The 27,634-nt window shown below is 36.5% G+C and overlaps 1 protein-coding gene across 2 annotated transcripts in view; it reads left to right on the top strand.

Moving 5' to 3' along the window:
- Positions 1 to 27,634, top strand: part of BAZ1A (bromodomain adjacent to zinc finger domain 1A) — a 65,153-nt gene that overhangs the window by 17,311 nt on the left and 20,208 nt on the right. The window contains exons 3-17 of one of the 2 annotated variants that reach the window (XM_050897004.1): positions 2,234 to 2,377; positions 8,432 to 8,533; positions 9,744 to 9,831; positions 11,694 to 11,828; positions 12,496 to 12,598; positions 15,306 to 15,472; positions 16,304 to 16,399; positions 18,281 to 18,419; positions 18,876 to 19,022; positions 21,436 to 21,531; positions 21,660 to 21,884; positions 22,549 to 22,714; positions 22,987 to 23,100; positions 24,297 to 24,421; positions 26,040 to 26,648. In XM_050897004.1, coding sequence (XP_050752961.1) covers positions 2,234 to 2,377; positions 8,432 to 8,533; positions 9,744 to 9,831; positions 11,694 to 11,828; positions 12,496 to 12,598; positions 15,306 to 15,472; positions 16,304 to 16,399; positions 18,281 to 18,419; positions 18,876 to 19,022; positions 21,436 to 21,531; positions 21,660 to 21,884; positions 22,549 to 22,714; positions 22,987 to 23,100; positions 24,297 to 24,421; positions 26,040 to 26,648 — 2,456 coding nt within the window. The remainder of the gene's footprint in view (positions 1 to 2,233; positions 2,378 to 8,431; positions 8,534 to 9,743; positions 9,832 to 11,693; positions 11,829 to 12,495; positions 12,599 to 15,305; positions 15,473 to 16,303; positions 16,400 to 18,280; positions 18,420 to 18,875; positions 19,023 to 21,435; positions 21,532 to 21,659; positions 21,885 to 22,548; positions 22,715 to 22,986; positions 23,101 to 24,296; positions 24,422 to 26,039; positions 26,649 to 27,634) is intronic. The other variant, XM_050897005.1, reaches the window with a different exon arrangement.

The following is a 27,634-nucleotide window of genomic DNA, read 5'->3' as shown; positions in this document are numbered from 1 at the left end:
ATAATTTCTGTTCTTGCAGCAGGAGATGTGATACGCTGTAAATTACAGGGCTGTCCGATGGATAAGCAGATAAATTAAGTGTTGGTAAAATACTCGCTGACTAAATATTCAAGTTTTTTTTGTCCAGGAGGGTTGATTCGTGTGTGTGTGTTTTAGCCTCTTTGTCCTTTCATAGCATTGGGTAGCGTAGGTTGCGATTTGGCTTTCGTGTGGCTGTTTTACTGTGATTGCAAGTTTGGTGTATATGCGCTCCCTCTAGTGGTCTGCAAATAGTAAACAAATCAGGAAAAGTGTCAGTAGCCTTACGCATTGGTGCTTTTGATTATTTTCCGTTAGAAATTAATTTAAAAGTGTTTTTTAAATTGAATTGAACTCTCTAGGAAATATATTTTATAATCTGAAACACAAATAATTCTACTAAGAAGTCTTTTTTAGCAGGTGATCTTTGTTGGATTTAAAGAAACAGCCTAATAATACACATTCTGCCATGCAGTCAGCTCCATATTATTTAGTATGAAGGGGATGCTGTGATGTTCTGAATATTGGAAAACCAAGATACTGTAATGATAGACTTTTCTCTTAGGACTTAGCCGGAGTCTGGTGCTGGGCCAGACCTTAATAAGCATCGTTGGACTTGGACTTATTTTGTGAACAGCCACTAGGCTCTGTCTCCATTACATACTTGGGTGCTCTTGGTTCTTTACATAGAGTCTATTTAGATTTGCACAGTTAATTAGCTTGGGCTCCACCCACCAGGAAAACGTGTCTTCCAGCCCCAGACCAGCTTTGGAAATGGGACTGGCTGCATTGGAATGGCAGCGTGCCTGTGGTCAGTGAGTCCAGCAGACTCAGGCTGCCTCTGCATGCAGGCAGCTCTGGTGTCCTCGTGGATAATTAAGCATTGGTCATATTGTTTGTTGGGTTTTTCTTAATTATTTTCATATGTTTTTTAAATAACATATCCCGTTGGAGTGTCCTGGAGCGCTCTCCCTGTTGGAGAGAGGCTTGGGGAGGACAGCTACAGGCACTAACTGCGTTACTGGTCCTAGCTAAATTAACAAGTGAATATGACCTAGGATATTTTAATGTTTTCAACTTTTCACCCTCTGTCCCCCTCTTTTTGTTTTTTCCCCTTAGTGTGTGCAGATTTTGGATAGTACTGTCTGCTTGCAGAAAGAGGTGTTTAAGAAATATTTTGACATTGTTTCCTTTTTGCCAGTGTTCAGTTCAGATAGAAGAACACTTAAGATTTGTCTGTCATACATTTGTTGGGGGTTTTTTGTTTGTTTTTAACTTAGGCATGATGCCACACTAATTCAAGCCCTGTGCTTCATGTATTCTCCATTTTATTCATTTCAAGTGACAGTGTTTGGTGCCCAGAGAAGAGAATTATTATGTGTTCTTTCTCCCCCTGCCCTTTGAGCTTTTATTGGTAGAATGTGACAGCATCCATTGACTGCAACAGTTAATTTTCATGAAGCAGACGAGGGTTTAGGAGATTGAACAAAAAAATATGAACCATGGAATTCCAGAAAGGGGTGAATGTTAGTGGTTAAGAACGAGCTATAATACAGTAACCCAGCATGAAGTGTCGATTAATTATACTTTTTAATATGTAGTTAATTCTGCCTTTTATAACTAGCATTCAGGATGGCAAAGGGATAGACTTGTTTTGTCAATTGTGTGCATGCCAGATGGAGCCTTAATATGTGTCAGCAGATAAATGGGCCATTATTAAGATTAGATGCATAATGATCATTTCAGCCTTGTTTATTTAGGTCATCGACAGCAGTAGAAGATGATCTCTTATAAGTAAAAATACTTTGGGATCTGAAAATCTTTTGCTTTTCTTAGGCTGCTATCAAAATAAATGTAAAAGGTCTGGTGTCTGGTTTTAAAGTAACACATTAAGTTAACTTTTTAGTTTACTTAAGTGAGAACTGAAAAAAAAATTTACAACCACAAATAATTTTACCAGTGACTTGATTTGTTGTCCTGAGTAGTGAAGCTGATAGCTGTGTAAGCAGATGAATTTGTTCATTTATTAGCTGGAACTCATAAAATTAATATTTTACCTAGTATTTCAGTGCAAGGCTCTTAGGTATTATTTAGTAGACAATACAATGTTCAGTTATATTCTTAAAATATTCTTAAATATACATCTGCTACAACTTTAGACTCCTTGCACTAGTGAAAGACTTTGATGGTAATAAATGTCTGTGTTTTATTTCAGGTTGCAGTGTAAGATTTTGGAAGTCATAGCTCCAGCCCATCACAATGGAATGGCGAACGGCCACGCCAGCAGCACTGATGGAGACACAATTGTCATCAGCGACAGTGACGACTCAGAAACGCACAATAGCTCTGCACAAAATGGGTAAATGATACTTTTACAGTATAAAGCACTTGGGCTGGGTGGAAATGAGACTAAAGCAGACGTGGCAGGGTCTGACCGAAACAAATTACTTGATCTGTATGGATGGTGAGTGTTCAGCCAGCTGAAGGTGACAAGCTGAATATTCATAGGTGCCAGTTATGCTATGTGTAATCCACCAGAGAACTGTGTGTTACGAGAAATGGTATACCTACAGAATAATCATTGTTAATCTGTTTGGAATGACAGTGTTTCTGTTGAGAGATGGTGGAAGAGCCATGTATGCCTATCACTAGTCCTCTCTGTGCTGCAGGAACCTGTGCTGGAAGTCTCTGAAAAGTCTTTCCAGAAACTTAATGTGTTTGTGTCCAAAACATAAAAATGTACAAAGCTTTCTTTATTGTGCATGTGTCCATATAAATATATACCATTGTATTTAATGGATTTGATTATGATTTTAGGTGCAGTGAAACAGTGCGTGTCTTGTCTTAAGGAACTGCCTATAGGCTGGAGTAGCTTAGTAACATTGAATAAGAGAGCTTCTTGACTACAGTTGTGGTGTTTAATTTGGAGTATCCCTTTACCGACCAGTAATTGAGCTTGTATATGCAGCTTATCCTAGCATTATAATGAGAAGAAAGATTTCTGTGCTTCGCGAGCACAACGTTGATGAAAGAGGGTTTGAAGTGGGACCCAATCTTGTATCTAGCAACATACAGGCTTCGCATGAACTGTCATTGACTTTGAGATGTCAAGTGGATGCAGAAGTTAGTCTTATTGATTGCTGCGTGAGGACTTCCATGTCCTGACATGCCTTGAATAACTAGGGTGGAGCTCCTCTCTTGGCTAAGAAAATAACATGGGATAAATAATTTTTAAAATTCTCTGCTGTCTCTTGAAGGTAGTGTGCAAGTTGTTCATGAAGAGGTCCTCTGTCTTTGAGAAAATAAATGCATTTTCTTGTATTCCACAAGGCATATGGCATTTGAAAGGAGGTTGTTCTTGGAATTATGCAAGTGTGCACAGAGCTGACTGTGGGATAGATCCCTTTATATTGCTGTCACTTCCACGCATGCAGAGCTGGTAGAAAGACTGAGTCTTACACTCCCAGTCAGTCTGTGGTGGTTCTGAGCTGATTACTTATTTTGACAATGCAGAGAAGGGAGGGAAAGTAATTTCTTTCTCTTAGAGAAATCTTGTGAGAATATACGAATTTTTGAAGCACTGTTCTGTGGCATACCTAACTAACATTTATGCTACAAGCTTAAATTGCAAACCTCTTACAGCTTTAAAATGCTTACTACAAGTTTTAAGTGAGTCTTTTTATAACAAATGCAAGAGTGTAATAACACTTCAGTATATTCTGGGTACATGCAAACTTGGAAAATATTATTTGCTGTACCTGTAAAACCTATCTGAAAGTAGAGCATTGTTGTCAGTTTTTGTATATTGGCATCTAAGGTTCTTTATACCCTTACTTATAACAATAAGAAATCCCACTGAACTGAATGACATCGTTTTGCAGCCCTAATCCTTCAGGGACTATATTTTCCTTTTTATGGAGAAACTTGGATGTAGAGAGTATGGATGTTATTCGCCTTGGGACCAATGTCAAGTTGACGTGCGCAGAACCACAGTTCTGCCTCCGTCTGCACACAAATCTCCAGGTTTTGAGACCCAGCCTTCATGCAAAGCTGCAGTGCCGTTAAACAATGGTACAGCAGATGCTCGGTGTGTTTGTGAGAGAGGGGGAGGGAAGCACAGCACAGATTGATGGGCCATCTGCAAATATTTTTCCTAAAGAATCTGTAAGGCTAGAGAATCTTAACTGAAAATAGATGTCATTAGAGATCCCAACCCTTCTCTGACCCTACTCCTGTCTATGTGGGGCAGAAATAGCCACACATTCTGTACAAGTGTTCCTGCTGACCTTTTTTATTGTGTTCTGCGGTAAAAGCTGAGGTTGTACAGGGAGAAAGAGGCCAGGATGCTCACACGCGTGCACTCCCTCAGAAAAACAGACTATCTTGTAATGCCTGGGTTACGAAGCAAAAGGTAGCAATCTTCCAAGATCTTAAACCATTGATACTATGCCCTGGGACCCTCTGGTACCATAGAATAGTGGTCATCAGAGAATAGCACTGTTCATACCTTAAACTGCTAGATTTAGGGTAAGGTTGAACTCTTGTATTTGTTTTAGCACTCAGCAGCAGACTGGAGATTGAGGGCTTGTACTGCCAAATATATACAACACTAGCTGCAACTTAATTCATGGCATTCTTCCTGCCAGGGCTGTGAGTAATGTGAACCATCAACCACATCAGAAATACTAGAAGAAAAATTTCTTCTTGGCTTGCTGGCTGGTTCGTGGCAGTAAATTTGGGTGTGTGTTCAATTTGAAGTGAAGTATCATCTTTATTTTGGGGAAGGGTTAATTGTTTCTGCAAACTTTAGGATGCAAGTTTTTGGAAATAATACCAGTGGAACCTTACCATCCAGATTTTTTGCCATCTTCAACCTAGTTTTCTGCCTCTATTTGGAGAAGAAACTGAACAGGATATGTCGAAAAGTGTGGTCATAGCTTGTCGTTAAAGCTATACAAGGTCTTCAGTAAACAAATCTTTCCTCATCTTTAATTCTTATCTTTCCTCTTTCCTTTCTTCCTCTCTTATCCCTCCATCCCCTGAATCTAATAATAATGATGGTAGGTCTTAGTCCACTTTGTTGTAAGGGAAGACCAAAGTACTGGATCAAAGGCAGCTTAAAATCTTCATCAAAAGGTTCAATGTCAGGATTTTGTTGCAAAGTGCTGTTGTCTTGTCCCTAGAGCAGTATAACCAGCAAGCTGTTAACAGTCTTCAGGTTGCTCTATTTCCCTGAAGTTTTAGTCGGATTCCAGAAAATATTTGCAGTTCCAGATGGGCAGTTGTAGTTGCTCAGTATAGAGTAGCTTGTCAGTGGCAACCTTCAACGGTGTGCAGAGGCCAGCTTTTCTATCAGGATCAATATACTGACAGGTTACCTCTGTGCAAGGCTTGCACTGGAGCATAAGGAGACCATAAATGATTGCGTTATTTAGCTAGCATTCTTCGAGTGAGCTTTTTCCATTCGCAGGCTTAGTTGAAGAGAAGAAGAAAAGCCACTGCCTCTTTTCGGAAAAGCAGAACAGCATTCATTTTAGATGCATTCCTGGTCCTTTAACCCTCAGTATTTTCTGTGCAATTTTTCTAGTTCTGTTAATACTGCAAGATATAGGTAGCTCCAGCAAGACTCAGACCAGATAGTATAGATAGTCATGTCCTGGACAAGGTAACTCAAAAGGACGAGGCCTCAGAAGTTTCTTAGTAAAGCTACCTTAAGACCATGCTCTCTGAATATAATACAGCAGGGCTGTAAACAGAAATTTATATCCAGGTCATGTGGTCACTGTGCCGAAGTAGTTGAAGGGCTGATGAGATTATTATCTGTTGGTGGTTCAGAATAACCTCATTCAAAAAATGCAAGACTCTGCCAGGTGCTAGGCATGTTTACTTGAGTGCAGTAGAAACTAGTGTAATATGGGTGAGTCAGTTCCAGTTTTCACCTACTAAATTACAAGATATTCTGTATTCTGTCCTCTGGATCTGGTGGTCTGTCAGAGCTGTACTGTGAAGACTTGCTGTAGGGGATCTCTGCTGTGAAATGGGTCTAACCTTTGCTAACTCTTATGTGTTTTGTACAATGCTTTATAAAGTAAAATATAACAAAAAATAATATTATGACTTTTATACCAAAGCGACTAGATAATCTATGTAATTTTTAAAGCTTTCTACATGTACGGAATTACCTTTTTCTTCCTCTTCTGCACTAAGCAAAATTTTGACTTTAAATTCGGATTTATGGAGGAGGATTTCAGGAATATGTTAACTTCTTAGGATAATCATTGGAAACACAGAAACGAAGCAGAAAAAACTTTAGTGTGTTTGGCAGTTAGGTTGAGGCTATTATATATGATCCACTGAAGATGAGAGAAGGATTTACTCAAACTAAAAATTAAAGGTTAAGGATACAAGAGTTAACCATTTGATTATTCTTTGGGCCCTGCTTTTGATTACAGACAGTATCAGAGCTTAGAATCTATTCAAAATGTATAAATAAGCTAATATACTTTTGATATAACATTGGCACTCTGCCTTCTATTTTATATCTGAACGTTATCTGTTTGGATCCTTCTTTAGCTTGTTAGACTAAAGGGCTGGAAACAGGGGTGTGTGGTGAGGGAACAAGTTTGTATTTGATACTGTCCAGAAATTCCTAGCGACAGCCTTCATTACTTTAGCTTTCCTATCTTGAGACTGAAGATGATCGTGGAAGACCACAGTATGACCAAAATATGAAGCCTCTTTTAACAAACTTAAAATTATAGGCAGCGATGTTAAAATCTTGTCAGTGGGTATACTGAATTACTTTGTTTATACAGTTTATCTCTGTTTTGCTAATATGACTACCTGGGTGGGGTTTTTTATTATTTTTCTTAAATTGGAGTTGGTCTGAGTGACCCGACTTGACACTTTAACTTGGATAGCATCGTGCAAGGCAGACAGGATGTATCATAGTGCTTATCTGTAGGTCCAGTAGACTTGTTGCTGTTTCCAAGTCTAAATCTTCTTTTCTGTCCCTTCATTTGTTTTTAACTATGTTGATCATTTAATCATTGTAAACTATTTTTCTCCAGAAATTTGCAAATTATTCTCACCTAAAATGACACTAACTGTGGATAAGTACTGTTTCTTTTACACTTCATTTGTATGTATTAATGTATTTATTATTAGGCATCTGAATGTTGCATTTCTTTGGACTTCTATTTCACAGAGTTCGTGCGGGAAAAATAAGAATTGGAGCAAATTTCATATTCAACAACCTTGCAAAGTACAGTTCACTACATCTTGTGTGTATTCTTCATAGGAGTAAAGAATAGCAAGTGATATATTGATTTATTTTGTTTTGTCACAGACTCCACCTTCAAGCATTTTGTAAATGCCAGAAGGACTGACAATGATAATGAAATGCATAGCTGTAAATCTCCTAGTTCATCCACATAACTTCTTCACCTTCCCTTGCTGATGAAATAAGATGATGGTTGAATACTTCCTGATAAAGCAATACGACTTTTGATTACAAATACCACCCTAGGAGAAGTTAGTTCTGTTGTTTAATAGCAACATGCAACATTATTTAAAGAAAATCTCAGTACTTTAACTCTGCTCATGAAGTCTGTCCATAAATATACCACACTATTTAAAGTATATTGTCAATGGCGAAAACTCTCTCTTTGTTTTTTAAAGGAGTGAATTTTGTTTTGGTAGCACACCAGACGTGGGTGGTTATTCTCCTATGAAGAGGTGTAAGAAAACAGTTACTATTATGTTAAAACTGAAGAAATATTTTCCATGGGGGAAAAAAATCTGGTTCTCTGTAGCTGATAGCTGTAAAAGGGAAGCACACTTTGGGGGGAAAAAAACATGTAACTTGATGAGCATTTATTTTAAAGTGTAGATGCATTGCCTTATGATTCCTGTTAGTTTCAGAATGTTGTTGGTGAGGGTGTTTTTTCTAAATTGATATTTCAAAAAAATATTCTACCTGGGGTGTTTTTGTTCATTTTGAGATGTGATCTGTAGCTCTGGGTCTACTATTTTTATTCATGTTATTTAACTCTGTCTTTTGGACAGGAGATGATTTTCTGAGGGATAGGGATGTATCATTACTTGTCTCCCTCTTTCTTCTTCCTTCCCTTCTCATCTCCCATCTCCCTGCTAAGAAAACCAACATCGCTGATCCCTTTTCCTGTTCCTTGCAGGAACTTGCTTTGATGCAGATCTAAATCTAGTGGCAGAAAAGTTGGAAGAAGTGAATAGGTCCTCTTTGGTACCAGTGGAAGTTACAGCCTGTATTAAATATGGCTGGGTATTTTCAAGAGGTCCATTGTGTATGTGTATAAATATATTAAACATGTACAATATAAGACTGATGTTTTGTGATAGTTGTTAACTTTTTAAATTTTTAAAATTTTTTTAGGGAGAAGAAAGCCATAATTGATCCTTCTTTGTTCAAATACAAAGTCCAACCTATTAAAAAAGACCTATATGAAACTGTTATCGTTAAAGCATCTCAACTAAGGTAAAAATTAGTATGAAATTAATATGAAAGTTAAAATTGTACTTTATAACTGTGTGAGTTGTGCAAGTCACTGTAAGATGTTTTTGATATAAAATGGCATTTTAAAATAATATGTTAGCACTACTAATTAGAGGCACTGGAACAAAATACTGTGTTTCACAGGCTTTCAGTAGCAAGGGTTCCAAGCTTTACTAGTATTAACACAGATACCAACTCCGTACAAGTCTGCTTTCATTGGCACACAGATGAGACCTGCTGTTGCTTCTGATACCTGTGCCTACTGCTGTGACTGATGGAGTAGGTGAAAAAAAGTTTGAGAACCCTATTCTATAATATTGATGAACTATTGGCATTGTGAGCTCTCTCTCTGTGTGGTAGCATTACTGGTTTGAAATGTTGGAGCAGACATTGGCAATCAGACTGCTTTACTGCTTTAAAATAGAAAGCTGCAAAGAGTTTTTGCTTCTTAAATAACACACTTTTGTCTACAATTTAGTTAAAACATTTTTTTAGAGTAGGTTGTGCATCAGAGCTTTACAAACTGGATACTTTGGAAAAAAACTTCAGTGATTTCAAGTCATTTAGTTCCAGCATGAACCAAGATTAGTTTTTTTTATTAATGAGTCCTGTGTAGTTGGCTTTCTCTGTGCCATGAAGTAGTGCGGGTTCCCTGGGATGCCAGGAAGCATTTAGAGCGCACACTGTCCTGTAGCGAGGAGTGCCACAGCCTGACCAAGCAGTGTGTGAGTTCACCCATCTCGCTTGTTGGCTTGAGACTTCTGTGCCTTACTTCCCTGTTTGAGAGATGCGAATGCTGCTTTCATGCTGTCCTTGTTTGCTTGTTTATTTTCACCCTCTTCTAGAACAATTGGATTTTAGTTTTATTTGGGGATTTTAAAAGCTACTGTGATAGAAAGGAATGTTTGGAGGATCTAGCAGATACCAGGATCTTCAAAATAAAAATTACAGATGCATAAAACAACTGTTTAAGTATTACTTGGGTTTTGTTTTGTTCATAAGGAAATTTTTAATTGAATTGGGGTTGCAAAGAATGGCTGTTACAATACTAAGGGTGTAATTTGTAATTAAGAAAATGAGAAAAAGGTCAATCATATGATCTGTTACATGTGTTTTGCACATATTGTTGGCTGTACTTAAAGAATAATTAAGAGATGTTAGTTGATAATGCTACCTTTCTTTCCTAAAACAGCCGGAGGAAACATCTCTTTTCTCGTGATAGACTTAAACTTTTTCTGAAACAACACTGTGAACCACATGATGGAGTCATTAAAACTAAGGTAAGTAAGAAGGAATAATTTGTGGGATAGAATATTGACCTTACTAAATCTTTTTTTTTCGCTCTTCTCTACTAGCGGCTCAGAGCTGCTTTTTTAAACTAAATCAAGTTTAGTTTTTTGTAAGTATAATATATTGAGTTAGTAGTTGACTTTTCCAAAATAAAAGGATGAATACTGCAACTTTTTCTGTAAAAACAGATTTTTGTTAACTTTTGCTTGTAAACAAGATGGTAGTTTTTCTGTACATGAAGCAGAAATTAATTCTCTAATTTCTTCTTCAGCTACCAGTTTAGAAAAGTCCCCAAAATAAAAATGGGAGCTTTTACCTAGAAAGATGTTATTTATTAAAACATAGTATATTTTTGCTTAGTCTAACACATGAGTTGTTTTCATTCTTCAAGGTATGCAGCTGGTATTTCTAAGTCAAATAAAAATTAACTGTTTTGGTACAGTAGGCTAATATTGTTCTGTTGTAATGCTTTTAGCTGGAAAATATTTTATTATAGATTGAATTCAGTCTCCTGTTCTTCAGTGAGACAGAAGTACCAAAGAGTTCAGGTGGCTGGAGTGGGCTTTTGATGAGGCCTTAAATGTTGAATATGCATATTTTTTCATCTTATGTGGAGATATATGGTGATACTTAGTACAAGTTCAGACTAAACTTCACGTCCTAGTCTGTGCAGGGTGACTCTGAGAATTTCTGTTTCCTTGTGCTCAAGGAATTGAGTAGCTTTTCCCACACTTACCAAGTAGGCAGCAATTTCCCTTGCCTTGCTTGCTGTGCCGCAAGAGATCCTGGACTCTTTCACTGCATATTGCAGCCTTGACCCTGAAATCCTTCTTATCTTCATCTTGTTTTTAGAAAGTAGCATGTTTGTTTATTATGTCTTGTATTTTGTGTGTGTGTTTAAGAGGAATCCTCATACAGCTGTGTAACTGCTCATTATGTACAGGAAGGCTCTGAGAGACGAGAGCATCAATGAGAGGCCTGCCTCTGAAAGTTGTGGAAAATAACAAAGGCAACTAATTTCTAAAGAAGTTTTTAACTTTAAAGTCTGTCTCTTAAAGAAATGGAAATACAAGAAAATAGAGCTGAAAGGGATAAATCACACCCTTCCTTGGGCTTGTTAGCAATCATGTTGTCCTTGATGTGATACAGTGAGCTGGGTCTAGTGGTCTATTAGCGATGCTTTCTGGTGCCTCAGGAAAATTGTTATATTCTGTATATGCGTGCATTTGCCATCTTCTCTTTGTTTGGGCTTTTTGTGGAGCATCTCCTTGTTCCCTTGCTGATTGCCTTGCATTTCAGCAATTATGTGAACGTGTCCTATTTGGAGAGTCTCCTTTGTATCCTCATCTGTATCAGTTGATAAGGGCAGACTTCTTGAAGTCACCAGGTTGAGAAAGCTGACTTGAAAAGAAACTTTGACAATTCAGAATGAGAGAAGTAAAAAATTTTCTCCTTCTCCAGAAATGTTTAAGTATGATAGAGAATTATGTGATTCTTCAGTAAATTAATTTTCCGGCTTTCTCTGTCAGAAGTCATTCTCAACAAGTTTCAGTAACTTGCGAGAAAGACTCTGTCCAGCTGTGTTTGCTAAAAGGCATCTAAAGAAATAAAATCTTAGCAAATGAGGCCAAATTGTATTTTCAGATGCGTGCTGCTTATATTATTATCCGCTTGGTGGATTAACTCTACACTTACACTATTTCAGAGTTTTATTTCTTATCCTAAGCTAACCAGTTGTGAATCTAGTTACTTTTACTGTCTTTTTTGTGAATTAATGATTCATTAATTATCTTATATTTATGAAAAGGTAAGAATTTCACAATTAATATCTGTTTTCATCTTTCTTACTAAGGCAACATCAATTGCAAAATATAATCTAGCAGAACAAAATTTCTCCTACTTCTTTCCTGATGACCCACCCACATTTATCTTCAGTCCTGCAAGCAGACGGCGAGGGAGACCTCCAAAGAGGGCATCTGCTAGTCTTGTAAGTACTAACATGTTTAATTCCAGATAAAGACACATCAGCATAGTCTTTAAGTTCTTCCATTTTTCTCTGAACTTTCAGAACAGTTGGAATGCAAGGTTGATGTGCTTTTTTTTTTCTTTGAGGATGAATTGGGATATATTACATAATAGCTATTAGTAGATTGCTTTATAGTTAAGCTGGTAAAAGGGACCATACTTGATACATTGTTTTCTTATTTTTATTTCATTTGTGTAATCCCACCAAGAAACTAGCTTTTCAGTGTGTTGTGAAGGTGCATAGAGTACTTGTCCCTTCTGGGAATGATTAATAAATAATTTGCTAAAAAACTTTAATTTGTACTCTTAGATACAATTATATCACTTGCCCTCAGATACAGTTATGTCACTTGCCTGTATTTAAACACAGCAAAGCTTAGTGCTCTAAACTACTTTATGTGAAAAGAAAACTGGAAGAAAAAGTTTTGCGTTTTCTCCCCTCGCCCCGTCCCCCTCAACTATTAGGCAGGATCTCTGAGTGCTTAGTATGTTTGTGGGGAAACTCTTACAGCCTGTTTTTATTCTTGTTTTAGAGAACTGTTGAAAAATTTGGAATATCTGTTGCCGGTCATTTCACTGTAGATATTATGTTCTTTTTTTTTCCACTCCCCCTCCAAATTCTCTATCAGGACGACGAGATGACTGCTAAACAAAATACCCAAGGAAACAAAAGTAAAGTAGCAAGGGAAAAGACAAGGTTCCAGAAGCAAAAAGAAGATATGCAGGCCATGGGTAAGTTGAGGTTTAGTCCTGTGACTAGTAGAACCAGTTTTTGCAGGTCTGAGAGCAGGCCATAATTAGAGTATTTTTGGGGTTGTACCTTTCGAAAGGAAAATGTAATGAGTGCACTGCCACAGCACTGTTGCGAAGTGCTCCTTTCAGTGGTTAGAATGGTTGTTTCCTGAAAAAAATTTTTTTTTTTTTTTTAAATTTTACTAAACTGGGGAAATGTAGGAAGCTTGCGGTCCAGCTGTATTGATTTCTATCTCGGATAAATAAAGAGCAAAATAAATTTTTGCAGAAGTCTGGATTGTGCAGTCATGTATAAATTTTACCAACTGAAGGTATCTCAAAACATGGACATTTAACGCAAATCAATCTGTTGTATGAGGAAAATCCGTAAATGGAAAAACTACCTCAAAATTTAAAAGAACTGCAATGCTTTCTAAACCTCTAATAATCCTTAAGAAAGTCTTGAGTCTTTCTGAAGATTTCTGTGTGTAGATATTTAAGGTATGTCTAAATGTTCTGCAAGATTAATTACAGTATGTTTACAAATTTTTCTAATTAAAAAAGCACAAATCACTTAAGAGATTTTTATTTCGGACTGATTGAATTATTTTGGCTTAGTTTTGACCTGTTTCTGATCTATTTAAACTTGATTTCAAGTAAAATAAGGGGACCCACGTGCCTTCTGAATGGGTTTAACTAGATAAACTGGTGTGTCTTCTTGAGGAGACAAAGCTCACATAAGGAGATGTTCTTCTGGATTGTAAGGACTGATGTCCTTCCTAAGGAAAGGCTTATCTTTATATGAAGGAATATCTGTGGAAATATTTCAGTGAACTTCTGGTTTCTACCTCTCGTTTCCATTATCGTAGAATGTTTTAGGATGGCAGGGATGTCTGTAAATTATCTAGTCCAACATCTGCTTAAATAACTGCAAAGTTGTCTGAGGCTGCTTAGGTCCTTTTCTTCATAGGAGATCGGGACACTAGGGTTTAACGGGCTCCATTAAACTTGTGTGTCCACTTTTTTGCACAACTAGTGTCTATTTGTTTATGTGCTGGAAATGAGAGCACAGAACAAGGTAACAGCTGATCAACATCAAAGCTGTTTCCTTTCTTGTGTGGTGTTAACTACAGCTTCCAGAAGGCTAGTTAAGATACATTCTGGCTTAATTTTATCTTTGTGTTTAACCTATTGCACCCCAAAACCCAATGCCCTTGAAACATATAGTTTCAAACAATGAAAGAGCAATCAGCCTTGAAATGAGTTGTGTAACATGGAGATCCAAATGTATTGTTTATATTTTCTGCTACCTTACTAGAAAGCTGTCACAGCATGCTGATATTCAGACTTTGTAAATGCTTTCTGTTCTTTGTTGAGGACACAAAATGATGATGATGAATGCATCAAATAAGTAATAATAATAAAAAAAAATACTGTGTGTCACACTTGTTCGGTGTGTTCATTTTTGGCCCAATGTTGGCCCATGATTATAAACAACTTTTTTAAAGATGCAGTTCTTTAATTTGAAACAGGCAACAAATTACACTGGTGGTTTGAAAAATGTGATTCCATCCATACAATAAGCTTAAAAGCACACTTTCAAATATACTATATTAATGTAATCAAATATTTTACCTGTAAATAATGTTTAATTGGAATGGCAATTACTGACATTCATGAAGTCTCTTATAAAGAGCTGCTATAGAACTTTACTAATGATGTGAAAAGGTAGCAAAATACCAAGTACTTTGAAAAACCAGACTTCTCAGTATGTAGAAGACTCTGGGGGATCCGCTTCACTGCTTTTGTTTGCTAGGTGAGAGACATTGCTGGTATGTGTAGTGGCTATCTGTAAAAGCAGTCTAGCTCACTTTCAGAATTTTATAGGAAAATGTAATCAAAAACTTTTTTTGAGTGCCATCCACTTGGTAATAGAAGGATCTTTTTTCATTTTCTCCACTTGTGATTCTAGCTTTCTTGTTTATTCAATTAAAATGGTAAGCCCCCTGACCCCCTTTTATTTGTTAGCCTGTGTGTGGGTTGACAGACATTGTCTGTCCACAGAAAGTGGAAATTTGTATCCTGCTGTTCTTCTGCAGACAGCTACAAAGTAATCTGGATCTCCTCAGGCAATAACATTTATTACCAATTAAAGTTCAGCTTAAACTGTGTAACAAGTAAAACTTGCACAAAGCCCACTGCAATACTAAGTAGTTTTCAAATGTATTGACTTTTCAGTAATTCAGGAATAATTAAACATTTAAAGATCACTTATTTAAAGGTTTTTACTATCACAAATATTTCGTGATTATATGTCACACCTAGTTGTGACATGCTTTTATTAAGCAGTCATTACTAAATATGTTGCTGTAATTATATGCTGTTGGAATCAGTTCTCATCTTCATATGTCACTTGATAGGAACCAATAAACAAGTAATAAACTTCTGTATACTCATAAAAATGTAGAAATTTGACTTTATTACAGCGATGACAACCTTGTAAAACATGTATAATACTTAGGGTTAAAATTCTGATTCTCTGAAGAACTTTCAAGTGATTGAATTTCTGGTTGGCATAGAAACAATTCAGTCTTCATAACAATATCTTTTTCATATGATAATTATAAAAAGATCAGTCTATTTAGCACAGTTTTACAAAATGTTAATTTTATTTAAGAAAAAATAAGTTTGGTTTTTTCCTTTATAGCTTTTGAAAAAGCTAAATTAAAACGAGAGAAGGCAAATGCTATAGAAGCTAAGAAAAAGGAGAAAGAAGATAAGGAAAAAAAGAGAGAAGAATTAAAGAAGATTGTGGAAGAAGAAAGGATGAAGAAGAAAGAAGAGAAAGAGAGACTCAAAATAGAAAAGGAAAAAGTAATGCATTTGCAGTATATGTGTTTCATATAGGAACAGTATAATGGCTTTCTAGTTGTTTCTTAGTTGCTATCTGCTTCAAATTATTTTCCATTAACTGTTTTCAGTTCATAGAAACGAACTTCAGAAGAATAGGCAGTTATAAGATACGGTTATGTATTTGTATTTCTGGATAACATTCTCTATATTACAATTTCAGTTCACAAAAAGTTCACATTGAACTTACTTCTGAAGTAATGGGGGGGGAGGTTGCCAATAATGCATGACAGTATTCGATTTGATGGTTGTCTTCTATTTAAGTGTTAAAGACACTGTACTGCATCAGATTCACAGCTTATTAAATGGTTGTTGGTTTCCTTGTGGTTTCTCTTTGGATGGAAATTGCTAAATAACTTTTTGTCACTCTGAAAGTGAAGAAATTATTTATTCCACTATATTTTACCACAGGCACATCCACTATCTATTTTGATGGTCTTTTTTTGTGGCAACTTTCATAAATACTCTTATTTTCAGATATTTTTTCCTCAGCCACTTTCATTTAAAAAAAACCCAAAACCAAAAAACCCAAACCAAACAAAAAAAAAAACCACAAAAACCCCCCAAACAAACCCCAGCAAAACCCCGTGTCTAATCCAACAAAGTATCACCACAGTTTACTTTTAAACATTTTTGCCAATATCATCTTACACAAAATAAAAATTATTAGATTATTTCATTCTAATTAAATATGTTTTATTTTTCAGTGTGATTGAAATAGTAAGTGGTGCAGTCCTAGGAACTATAATAGGGTGATCTGACCATATTTTATATACAATTGTGACACTTTTTCAGGAAAGAGAGAAGCTGCGTGAAGAAAAAAGAAAATATGTGGAATACCTGAAACAGTGGAGTAAGCCTAGAGAAGATATGGAGTGTGATGATCTTAAGGTATGATTGAATTTGAATAGCTCAAGCTTGTACTTTACAGCGTCCCCAAGCTAGATTCCCTAATGCAGAGGCAGATATAGATCTGATCTGAATGCTAGGGGTTGTGAATCACCTTTAGTCACGTAATATTTCCCAGTGGTGATGCTAATAGGATCGTCTGCATCTGCATTTTCACCCTCCAGAAAAACTTTACAGGCTGTTCTCAGTCTTAACGTGAAACAGATGTATTTTTAAAGCGCTGACCTTACTGAGTGGAGGGTATTGAGTATGCCTGACTTTTCTGTTAAGTATACAAGATGAACTCACCTAGAATAAACCTGAGTTACTTAAAAGATTTGAGTAATGAAGAAACCAAGTTTTTGGCTGCAGAAAGTAGAAAGGACATGAGCTTGTTACTCCCTGTGGCATTCTTTTGATTTTAAACTCTAGCAGTATCCTTGCTTAACGAGCATCTTTCTGGATGATCCTGGAAGCCTATAGAAAGTAACAATAATTTACCTCCCAAAGAACTTAGTGTTCTAAACAAGAATATAGTGTGGCTGTACATAATGAAAGATTGTCTACTGTTATACATGTATGTACACTTTATTATGATTAATTTTGGCAGGGGATAGCGAAAGGAGGCAAAATTGTCAGAAACACAAGGACGGGGGTTTATTTGAGATACACAGGGAAACATGACAGAAGCCCAAAGAGGACAAGTGGGAATAGAGGAGAGTGTTAAATAAATTGAAGTGATAGCACTGGTTGGGAGGAGTATAAGAATTGAATATATTTGTAAGGAGAGCTGTATAGGCCCTTGAAGATGAGAGTGAAAACTCTTAGCTGTGTACAGAAAGGGAGAAGAAACTGAAGAAAGGGAAAAGCATTTTCAAAACGAGAGGAAGCTGTGCAAAACAGTGCTGCTGTGTTTCAATTGGAAAAGAAAAAGGGAGGGGTGGGAAGTAGTATCATCACTACAGTGAAAATTGACAAGAATATGAATAAAGATGAGTTCAGGTGAGGACTGCTTTTCAAAAAATTCCCTTCTCAGGAAATACACGAAGTACGTGTGTTCTTCTGAAAGCATAGTATTCGGCATTCTTCTCATTAATGTTTGTGAACTGCCGCCTTGTGGAAAGGAGCCATCTTTCTGGAAATTGTTTGACTGTCTACTAAGAAACATTAAGTGAAGACAAATCTTGAAGAGTTACATCAAGATGTTAATTTGAAAGTCAAACTCAGTGTTAGACACTGTCATCTGTGATTTGGAGGTGGTGTCTCTGTTAAGGGGTCTTGTTACATGGTTACATCAGCTCCCTTTAAAATGTCTTCAGCTATCGTAACTGCCTTGCCAACACAAAAACCCAAATACGAGAACACTCAGTCATTAGACATGATCTTGCATATCCTAGTATTAGATGGGTGTGTTTTTATGTGAATGTGTTGAGTTTTTGTTTGCTTGTCTTTGCAAGCAGTAATGAGTAACTTTTTAAGAATATGTTTATTTTTGCTTGTCTGGACAGTTCCACCAAACTTAAACTCAAAACTCTTGTAAAATAATACAGGTTTAAAGGAGAAATCTTGACAGCTAGTGTTCTTAACTTGTAGTGGGTTTGAGTTCCTTTAAACAAAGATACAAAATCATTCAATTTCATGAACATGAATAAACTTCTATCTCAAAAGATTTACATCCAAGTTGCATGCGCTTCAGTTTTTAAAGTTAGTACTACCACGGAGGTTACTGTGATAATTGATTATGTGTCTTGCAGAACTATTTTCAGTAAAATTTAAAGAAACCCAACAGATACACTTCTTAGAATCATTGACTGTTTGGTTTTAATCACTTGTGTACTCTGCAGAAACCAAATACAACATTAAGTTGTCCCATTTGCATTGCAGGAACTTCCCGTTCCAATGCCAGTGAAGACGAGACTTCCTCCTGAGATCTTTGGTGATGCTCTGATGGTTTTGGAGTTTTTATATGCTTTTGGGGAACTTTTTGATCTTCAAGATGAATTTCCTGAAGGAGTGACTTTAGGCAAGTTGTCGTTTATGTGGCAAGGTGCCCCAGTTTTGTGGTGTCCCTTCTCCTACCAAACAACCAAACATCTTAAATGCACCCAAGTACCAGTGCAACAAAATTTCCTGTGCAGCTTTAATATGTCAGTGCTTACACGTGCATATCAATCCAGTTTTCTCTTCACAGTCAATTTCTGCAGTGTTTATAAAATCAAAATTAATTTTATTGTAGAAGCTGTTAATCTACTTATTAAAATGTCTACTTGTACTTTACTCTTGCAGTTATATATTAAGAAAATAATGTTGTTTTGTCAGCACTCTTTCTGACACCATCACCTTAGGAATATTTGCAGTAAATTATGGAAAAGTAACTTGATTATCATACCTGAAGGGAAAAAAAATGTTTTCATTCTTCAGTACATAATCGTTTATCAGCTTTGCGGCAAAAGTGACGCTTCTTAAACTTTATTCACAGAAGTTTTAGAGGAAGCTCTTGTAGGAAATGACACTGAAGGCCCACTATGTGAATTGCTGTTTTTCTTCCTGACTGCCATCTTTCAGGCAATGGCCGAAGAGGAAGAGGAAGTGGCCAAAGATCAAATAGCTGATGCTGAGACCAAAGGTCAGATCCGTAATTTTACTGCTGAAAAACTGAAATTCCACTGGAATTAACTTTAAACTGCATGATTTATGGCATTCCTTTGTTTAACATTGTCTTATTATGCATGGATATTGTATGTAAATAGACTTGTTTTTTCTCTTTTATCTGAAATCAAAGCTTTAAACTGGGCACGGAGGGTGGGTCTGGGGGGAATAGAGAAAAAGCAAGCTCATTGTTACTACGATTGTATCCAGCAAAGCATAATAAGCTTTTAACAGCACTGCTTATGTTTTGGAGGTGAGGGAAACTTGTCTTCACCTTCCTCCTCTTCCTTCAGCACTGTTAGATGTTTCTCCTGAGGGTCAGGAAACAAGGCTTTTTCCTAAATCTTCTCAAAGGTCTTTATCTGTAGCTATAAAAAAAAAAAATTCTGGACCTAACTAGATTAAAAACTAAAACTCCCCAGCACAACTATAATGGACAATTCAATATTCGTTGTCCTTCAAGACTTAGAAGTATGCATCCACAACTCCTAGATACTACCATGTCTCTTTGCTTTTCCAGTAAAGGATCTCACAGTCACTCTACCTTTGGTCTTCACTCTAAGGCTGAAGTTGCCCACGTTTTCAGAGGCATTTGGTATACGCTAACCACTGATCAGAAGGAAGTGTAGGCTTTGTTCTGAATTTATGAGGTCCTGTGTTTATGGACTGCCAAATTTGCTGACTAGTTAAAGGAGAAGCTTTGACCCTTCCTGCTAGTCTTTATTTCATTAGAGGCAGATAGGAACATAAGAGCACTCCCTGTTTGAGGTCAAGTGAATCCTGTGTTTCCCTCGTAAGACAGATGTGTGAGGTACAGGAAGGTTCCTTTAATTCTTCCCTTGAAGACTGTGTATTCTCATGCTTAAGATTTATGTCCAATCTATAAAGTGTCTTTATATAAAACATGGGCACTATCTTCAGCAGTAGGGGCTGCTCTTGTTAACACCGTATCAAATCTATAACTTTATTCAATTTACAAATTTAGACTGTATTTTAATTACTGTTGAATTTAGCAATTAAACTGTATCTTTTAACTACTGAGAGCATTGCTTGAGCAACATAAGCAAGGATTCCATTATCAGGTAATTGTAGAATAGTTGATTAGATTCTTTATTCATAGGACTGACCAGAAAAAATGTGATGTAACTTTCATATTTTAATTTGACTATATGGACCTGGCAATTACAAAAATCTGCCGTTTCACTTCTAGTTTAGCAGAGCTGTGGGCAGGGCACTTCTATGTATTATCTTTTACTTGCCTTTGAACTTTCATATCTTGTCACTCTTGTTTAGACATCATCTTTCCCGTAAAAGAATTACGTGTTCTCGGCTTTGTAATTCTGACTAACCAAACTAGTAGTAGTCGGCGTGTTTGCTCACTTAAATTCTGTACAGGCAGTGTTTCTGCAACAGAAAACACCATGAGTGTCGGGGTTTGGTGTGTACAGTACTTTCTCAAACCCTGTTATACAGATACAGTGAGAGGGGAGGTGCAGAGATCAATTTTGCAATGTTTGGGCGACAGTTTTCAAACAGCATCAGTCATCATACAAGACTCTGTTGTGGATTTGCTTTTTATGTAGTCTTAGTTTGGATTTGTGGCTCTTTATTGACTTGATGACTTTGTAACTGCTTAATGATTTGGACTTGAATAAAGTGAAATTGTTGAAACAGCATACAAGGCTGAAAAAATTCTGCCAACCCTCTGGAGAAATACCTGTAAGTGCTAAGGAAACTTTTGTCTAAGAAACAGGAATTTTGCTGCTTCTGCCTTTCACTGCCTCGCTTTCCTGGTCAGTTTGCTAATGTGTGATGGTCCTTATTGAGTGCAGATGCTTGTTTTGGTGAAATATGGTTTCTTTGTAGTGCCTTAGTAATTGTATTTGTGCAGAACAGTAAGGTTATATCTAAGCTACAGATTAAAAGTATACAGTGAGTGGTGATAACCAGTATCAAAATGTTTGGATAGTCTTTCCTAAAAACAAAATGATGATAGGAAATAACAGTTCATTTGAGGGAATGAAATACAGGTGTTCTTGCATTGTTAGTTGTTTTTGCTTTCAGGTGTGTTTATGGATTTGGTTTTGCTGCCTTTTATGTTGCCATTGTGCATGTTTTGTGCATTGGGGTTGCTTTAACAGCTTATATATAGGGAGAACAGCGTATAGCATGTGGTGCATGTCTTTAGCTTTTAGTTGGATTTTTAGTTGCATTTAAAGATACATAAATTTTAATTTGGATGTTGAATTGTGTTTTGAATACACTGATGCTTTTGTAAATATCGGCCCTCTTTTTGCTTTTTCTGCAACTTTTAAAAAACGGCTTGCTTTCCTCCCCTCCACAGTACAAGTTTTAATTTGCACTAGAATAAAGTGTTTATTTCCTTAAAGATTTAACAGAGGCTTTGGATGAAGATGCAGACCCTACAAAATCTGCACTGTCTGCAGTTGCAACTTTGGCAGCTGCATGGCCCCAGTTACATCAGGGTATGTGTGGGTTTCACTTCTTGTTTTGTTACTCTTCTTATTTTGCTCTGTATTATAAAGCACATTTTTTATATTTATATACATTTAAATGTCTATATAAAATAACTGTTCATTCTTCTCAACTGTAGGCTGCAATTTGAAAAGCTTGGATCTTGATAGCTGCACTCTTTCTGAGATTCTCAGACTTCACATTTTAGCATCAGGCGCTGATGTAACATCAGCCAATGCAAAATACCGTTACCAGAAACGAGGAGGGTTTGATGCTACTGATGATGCTTGCATGGAGCTGAGATTAAGTAATCCTGGCCTCTTGAAGAAACTTTCAAGTACCTCAGTGTATGATTTGTTGCCAGGTAATAAAAGACAATAAATGTTAGAGATTATTAGATTGCTCATCAAGTGATCGGTTTTGTAACTGCTTCAGATCAATAATGGTCAAAATTTACTTTATCATAGAATAATTTAGGTTGGAAAGGACCTCTGGAGGTCACCTAGACCAACACCCACCCCCTATGCTCCAGCCCCCACAAGCAGGTCCCACCAGATCAGAGATTGCAGAGCTAGGCAGTCTCATTACTTCTGAGTAGCTTTTTTAAATCCCGTTAAAAAAATGTTAGTTTTACTTGCCGAAGAGTATCTCTCTGGGAGAAGCATCTGAATGTTTGATTCAGCCCCTGCTTTTTATTGCTGTTCTGGTTTGAGTCTTTTCTTTGTTACTTGGAAATGGAGAAAAAAATGACTGTCTACTGTTCCTTTATCTCCGTTTTGAAGATAATGTTGCATTTTAGTTGTTCTTTTGGTGCTAAAAGTTAATAAATTTAAAAATAAAGGCTCGCATCTCTGAGCAAAGCAGGTATTTCAGGAAATGCCTCTTTGCAAGTGCAGCTGGTGCACTACAAATGTTTGACTGTTCACTTTTTCTTGAGTGAGAACCAGTCTTCAGTCTGGAGTGTGTAAGAGTAAGGCCTGTTTATCAGTTGTATAATGAAATATAAAAATTGGTCTGAATTTTATTAGGAGAAAAGATGAAGATCCTTCATGCCCTCTGTGGGAAACTTCTGACTCTCGTCTCCACTCGAGACTTCATTGAGGACTCTGTTGATGTGTTACGACAGGCAAAACAGGAGTTCAGAGAATTAAAGGCAGAACAGCATCGCAAAGAACGAGAGGCGGCAGCAGCAAGGTAAGACTAGGATATGGAAAGCCAAATTTTGTTGCTACAAATTAGATTAATTCCTTGATTGCAAAAGCCGTATGAGAAACAGTAGTAGCATTTGTGTTTTATACTGGTTTCTTGAGACCATAGACAGGAGTGAAACTTTATTGTTCTAAGCATTGTCCTTTCCCATGTTACTGTTGTTTTTAGATGATGCTGTAGCATAAAAGAAAAAAGATGTGGCCAGATCAGACACTAGATTAATTGCAACTGGTTTTCTATATTCTTCTTCTTATTAGGATACGTAAGAGGAAAGAAGAAAGGTTAAAAGAACAAGAGTTAAAAATGAAAGAGAAACAAGAAAAGCTGAAGGAAGAGGAGCAAAGAAATCCTGCTGTAGAAGTATCTGTTGGGTATGATATGTGGTATTACTGTGATACCTATGATACAGTACTTTTCAGTTGTGTGGCCAGACCTTAGCTATGTAGTTTTCATTGATTTGATCATATACAAAGGTATATTTTAATTTAAGTATATAGCCCTTAATGTTGACTTTATTTTTCTTCCTAGTGCTCTAGAATTGCTTTATGAAAGTGATTTTATTTTTAAAATCAACTTTTATTACACTTTCTATGGAAAGCTTGACAGTGTTGCCTACTGACAAGAGAAACTTGCAAAATCTAGTTTGTATTTTTTTGCATTACTTTTTGTCTTGCATTGATTTCATATCTATGAATATCTTCATAATAGGCCATTCTAGTTTGTTTTCTGATTTGAGGAATTGGTCTGATCTGAGCCAGATAATACTGACCTCACATAACAGTTTATGAATCAAATTTAGTAGCATTTTTTAAAAAAATGCTGTGCTATCCCAGGTGATTTCCGTAAAACCAAGGCTTTTTGTTCTATTAATAAAACTGTATGGTTTCAGGTGGTAAGATTCATGCACATGCAGCTGTATAGGATTCCAGAAAAAAAGCAAAGTGTATATACAACACTATATCTTTACCTGCTTGAGGAAGGGAGTTAGTTAAATAAATCTGCTTGCAAAAGGTGAGCATGGGCCAAAGACAGATTTGTGCTATGTTTTTGAAACTATAATTGAAAAAAAATAATAAAATAAATGTTATCCTGTAATGGTTGCATGTAGTTCTGTAGGTTTTTAATTATATTTGCTAGATGAGGGAAGAATGTGTAACAAGCATTTTTTTAAAACAGTATACATTTTGATGAGGAAACATTTTTTTTGTCATGAAAAAAAATTCAAGTCAGTAGAACTACACTAAGATGTCTCCAAAAAGGATCTGATTATAATAATACTCTTCAAATGAAAGAGTGAATACCAAAGAGCAGGTTTTAGTCTTTAACGTGGAACTTTCCATTTACAGTTCAGTGGGTTGCTTCTGCATTTTAATATATTCTCTGACTTAAAGTTTATTTTTAAAAAGCATTATGGGTCTCTGACTAGCTTAACTACTTTTGAGAGGAAAATACTGTTTGTGTTGAAGATGCCATACGCTATTGTGTATTTTTTTTTTTTTTTTTATTCCATTCAGCTTTTAATACATGGTTGGTCAGTTAGTCACTTTTGTGTATTTTATTGTGTCAGGGAGGAGGAACGGGAAGACCTTGATACTAGTACAGAGAGTAAAGAAATTGAACGTAAAGAGCAAGACATGGACACAGTGACAGAGGATGAAGAAGAGCTGGGACCAAACAAAAAACGAGGAAGAGGTAATACTATAATGTATTTGTTCATTTGTGTACATGTATGCACACACACGCATGCATGCACCTGGGAAGTTCTTGGGGTTTATAGTAAATTTTTATAAAGTATCAATCTTTTCTGCAGATTTTTAAAGGAAAATCAAAAAAACCCACCCAAAGATGATCATAATGGGTTATTAGGTGCATTGAGCTGGCCTGATGTAGTCAGCTGTATGTTCTTTCACACTTCTGTTTCTTCTTGTCTTCCGTATTTGCTATCTGGATTCCTCTTTTGCCTAAAAAACCCCAGGCTATTGCCTAACAAACCGCTACAGTTATGAATAGTGCACTCATAGAGAGTTGTAGGAGTCTCATCTAATAGGATATGGTGTGGTTTTGATTCTTTTTATTAGGAAGCTGCAGAAACAACAGCTATTTTAAAAGAAAATGTTATATTGAGTGGTTGGGTTTAGTTTGCCTTTGTTAATGAAGCAGCATGCCTTCTATACAAGAATGCAACCAGACTTATCCCTAGATTTAATTTCCATAGCAGGGTGCTAGTAGGAGCTGCAGTGCAGTAAACAGCACAGCCTGGTATTTCTAACTAGACATAGATATCACCACAGGAGGATGACTTGTTGATGGCTTTGGGCTGCTGCCTCATCTCTCTTTCTCCCGTGAAGGCTTTGTGCAAGCGTCTGTGCCAGTGAAAGTCCTGGATGATTGTGGACTTAAGGTTGCAAACTTGTACGGTTTCTAACAGTACCTGGGATAGAAATTCTGAATTATTCAGTAATACAGGTTTGCATGTTTACTACAGCTTTATGATGGCAAAACAATGAGGTCTTAAACAGAACTTCAAGTTTCTCGAATGTCAGTGTTTGGGACATTGTGCCTGGAGAGCAAACAAGTGTTATTTCATTCCCGCAACTGGAGAAGCTGAAGGTCACACTGGAAATCGGTAGAAATTGAGTGCTGACAGCATCTTTCACTGTTGCATGTGCTAATTACAAGATATGCTTTTCTAGATGACTATCAGGACCTGATTCTTTGGTAAACTAAGATGTGAACTGGAATACTTTCAGCTGGTACAAGTTGAGGGGAAAAAATAGTAGTGTATATATATTAAAAAAAAAAAAAATTGGATAAAGTAACGTAACTGAGTTTGCAATAAAAGCTCTTATATAGGGATTCTGGTTTTGCTTGAGGTCTTTGGGGGGTTTAAGTTGATCATTTTGAGTATGATAAATTAAGTCCAAAACATAGTTTATATTCAGTAATGAAATTGCTAGAATTTTACTTTATCATTATAAGATACTTTTATAACACAAGTTCTTAAAATTTTGGTTTTTTTCTTTTTTATGATGTTAAAAATGACAATGTCAGTAAACGAGACTTGGTCTAGTTTCTGGAAAGTGAAAGTACACTAAAGATGGCTTCCTTTTCATCGAGGGAAGGGGGTTAATCACTTGCATTTTTCTTTAATAAAACTAGTATTGTTTCTTGACTGAGCTGATGGTCCTTGACAGCGTAAGTTTAGATAATCAGAAAGGGACAGAACCAAAACCTGCCCTTTACTTGAGTTTTTGGTTAAAGAAAGAATTTATAAGCATGTTGCTATCATTCTTCTTCCTTTAACTTTTAGGAAGGAGAGGGCAAAATGGATATAAAGAATTTACAAGACAAGAAGAGACCACTTGTGAAAAGAGTGAACCTCTTACTGCTGAAGATGAAGAAGCTTTAAAACAAGAGCAACAAAAGAAAGAGAAGGAACTGTTAGAAAAGATTCAGAATGCCACAGCCTGCACAAATATCACCCCGTTAGGTCGTGACCGTCTGTACCGACGCTACTGGATTTTCCCCTCTGTTCCTGGATTGTTTATAGAAGAGGACTATTCTGGTCTCACAGAAGACATGTTGTTGCCTCGAACCTCTTCCTTTCAGAATAGTGTACAGTCTTGCACAAATGAACCTCAGGTATTCAGTAAAACTGGAGAGTCTTTGAAATCCTGTGAAACTACCTCCAATATTGACCAAGATTCACACACCAGTGTTGTCGTAGAGGTGCCAAGGCCAGTATATAAACCAAACCGTTGGTGCTTTTACAATTCTCGGGAACAACTGGACCAACTCCTAGAGGCTCTCAATTCCCGAGGACATAGGGAGAGTGCCTTAAAAGAAACTCTTTTACAAGAGAAAAGTAGAATATATGAACAACTAAGCAGCTTTCCTGTGGAAAAATTCCATATTCCAGGTAAATGAAAGGATCCTGATATTAATTTGCTTCCACAGCTGTAATTTCTATATAATATTCTAGAAACCTTTAATTCTGATTTAATTGTAATTCCTAAGAAATAAGAATTATTCTTAAGCATTGTTTCACTCTATGGAAAACAGGTTTGGTGTTGTGTTTTGTTTTTTTTTTTTTTTCCCCCGATGGATCTTTGTAGTGTTTTTTCTGGTGTTTTTTCTGGTGTTTTATGCTAAAAAAAGCAATAATTTTTCTGTTATCTCACTGCTTAGTAAAACGGGATTGGCTTTTAAACAAACATCTTTAGGAAGTAATTTGAGCTTTGGGAAAAGATTAACTGGGGAATAAAGATTAATATCTGCTAAAGGTAAATCATAGTATTGATCATCTGATGTCCTCATTTCCAGTTATGATGAAAGGAGACACAAGATATGACACTGGAGACAGAAACATTGCAAAGGGAGGCAATTACTATTACCTTGATTTGTTGAGTAGGATATGTTCTTTCATAACATTATAATGCATGAAATTATTCAAAAGACTTTACTGGCCTATTGTGAACAAGGGAATGATAGCATATTGCAGGGTCATACTAAAACCTTTGGGAGGACAATAATAGCGTAGCTGTGGTGGTTGTTATGTGGGTTAACGCCAGTGCAGTGGATTCTGTGATATTATTCTCTATTTTTTTTTTTTCCCTTTTCTTCTTTTGGCAGAGGCTCGTTACAGGAGGAGGAGACATCTGCAGAGCAGTATTGTTTTTTATGGGTTTCAAAATGTAGGAGTATACTTAAACCCATCCTAGACGTAGGATTTAGGGTTTTTTTTTTTTCCCCTTTTCTCCTAGCCAAGTATTTTGCCATTTATTGGCAAGGCATTAGCTCCAATCACTGATAAAGTTCTGCGTACGCAAGCTTGCAGCTGGCTTGTTTGTGCCATGTTGGTGGGTAGAGGATGTTACCAAAATGAAGCTCCTTAGGGTAATGTTT

This window comes from Gymnogyps californianus, chromosome 5, assembly GCF_018139145.2.
Source record: "Gymnogyps californianus isolate 813 chromosome 5, ASM1813914v2, whole genome shotgun sequence".
Classification (NCBI taxonomy): Eukaryota; Metazoa; Chordata; class Aves; order Accipitriformes; family Cathartidae; genus Gymnogyps; species Gymnogyps californianus.
The sequence above is the reverse complement of the archived record's forward strand: the minus strand, read 5'-3'. Positions and strand labels throughout refer to the sequence as shown.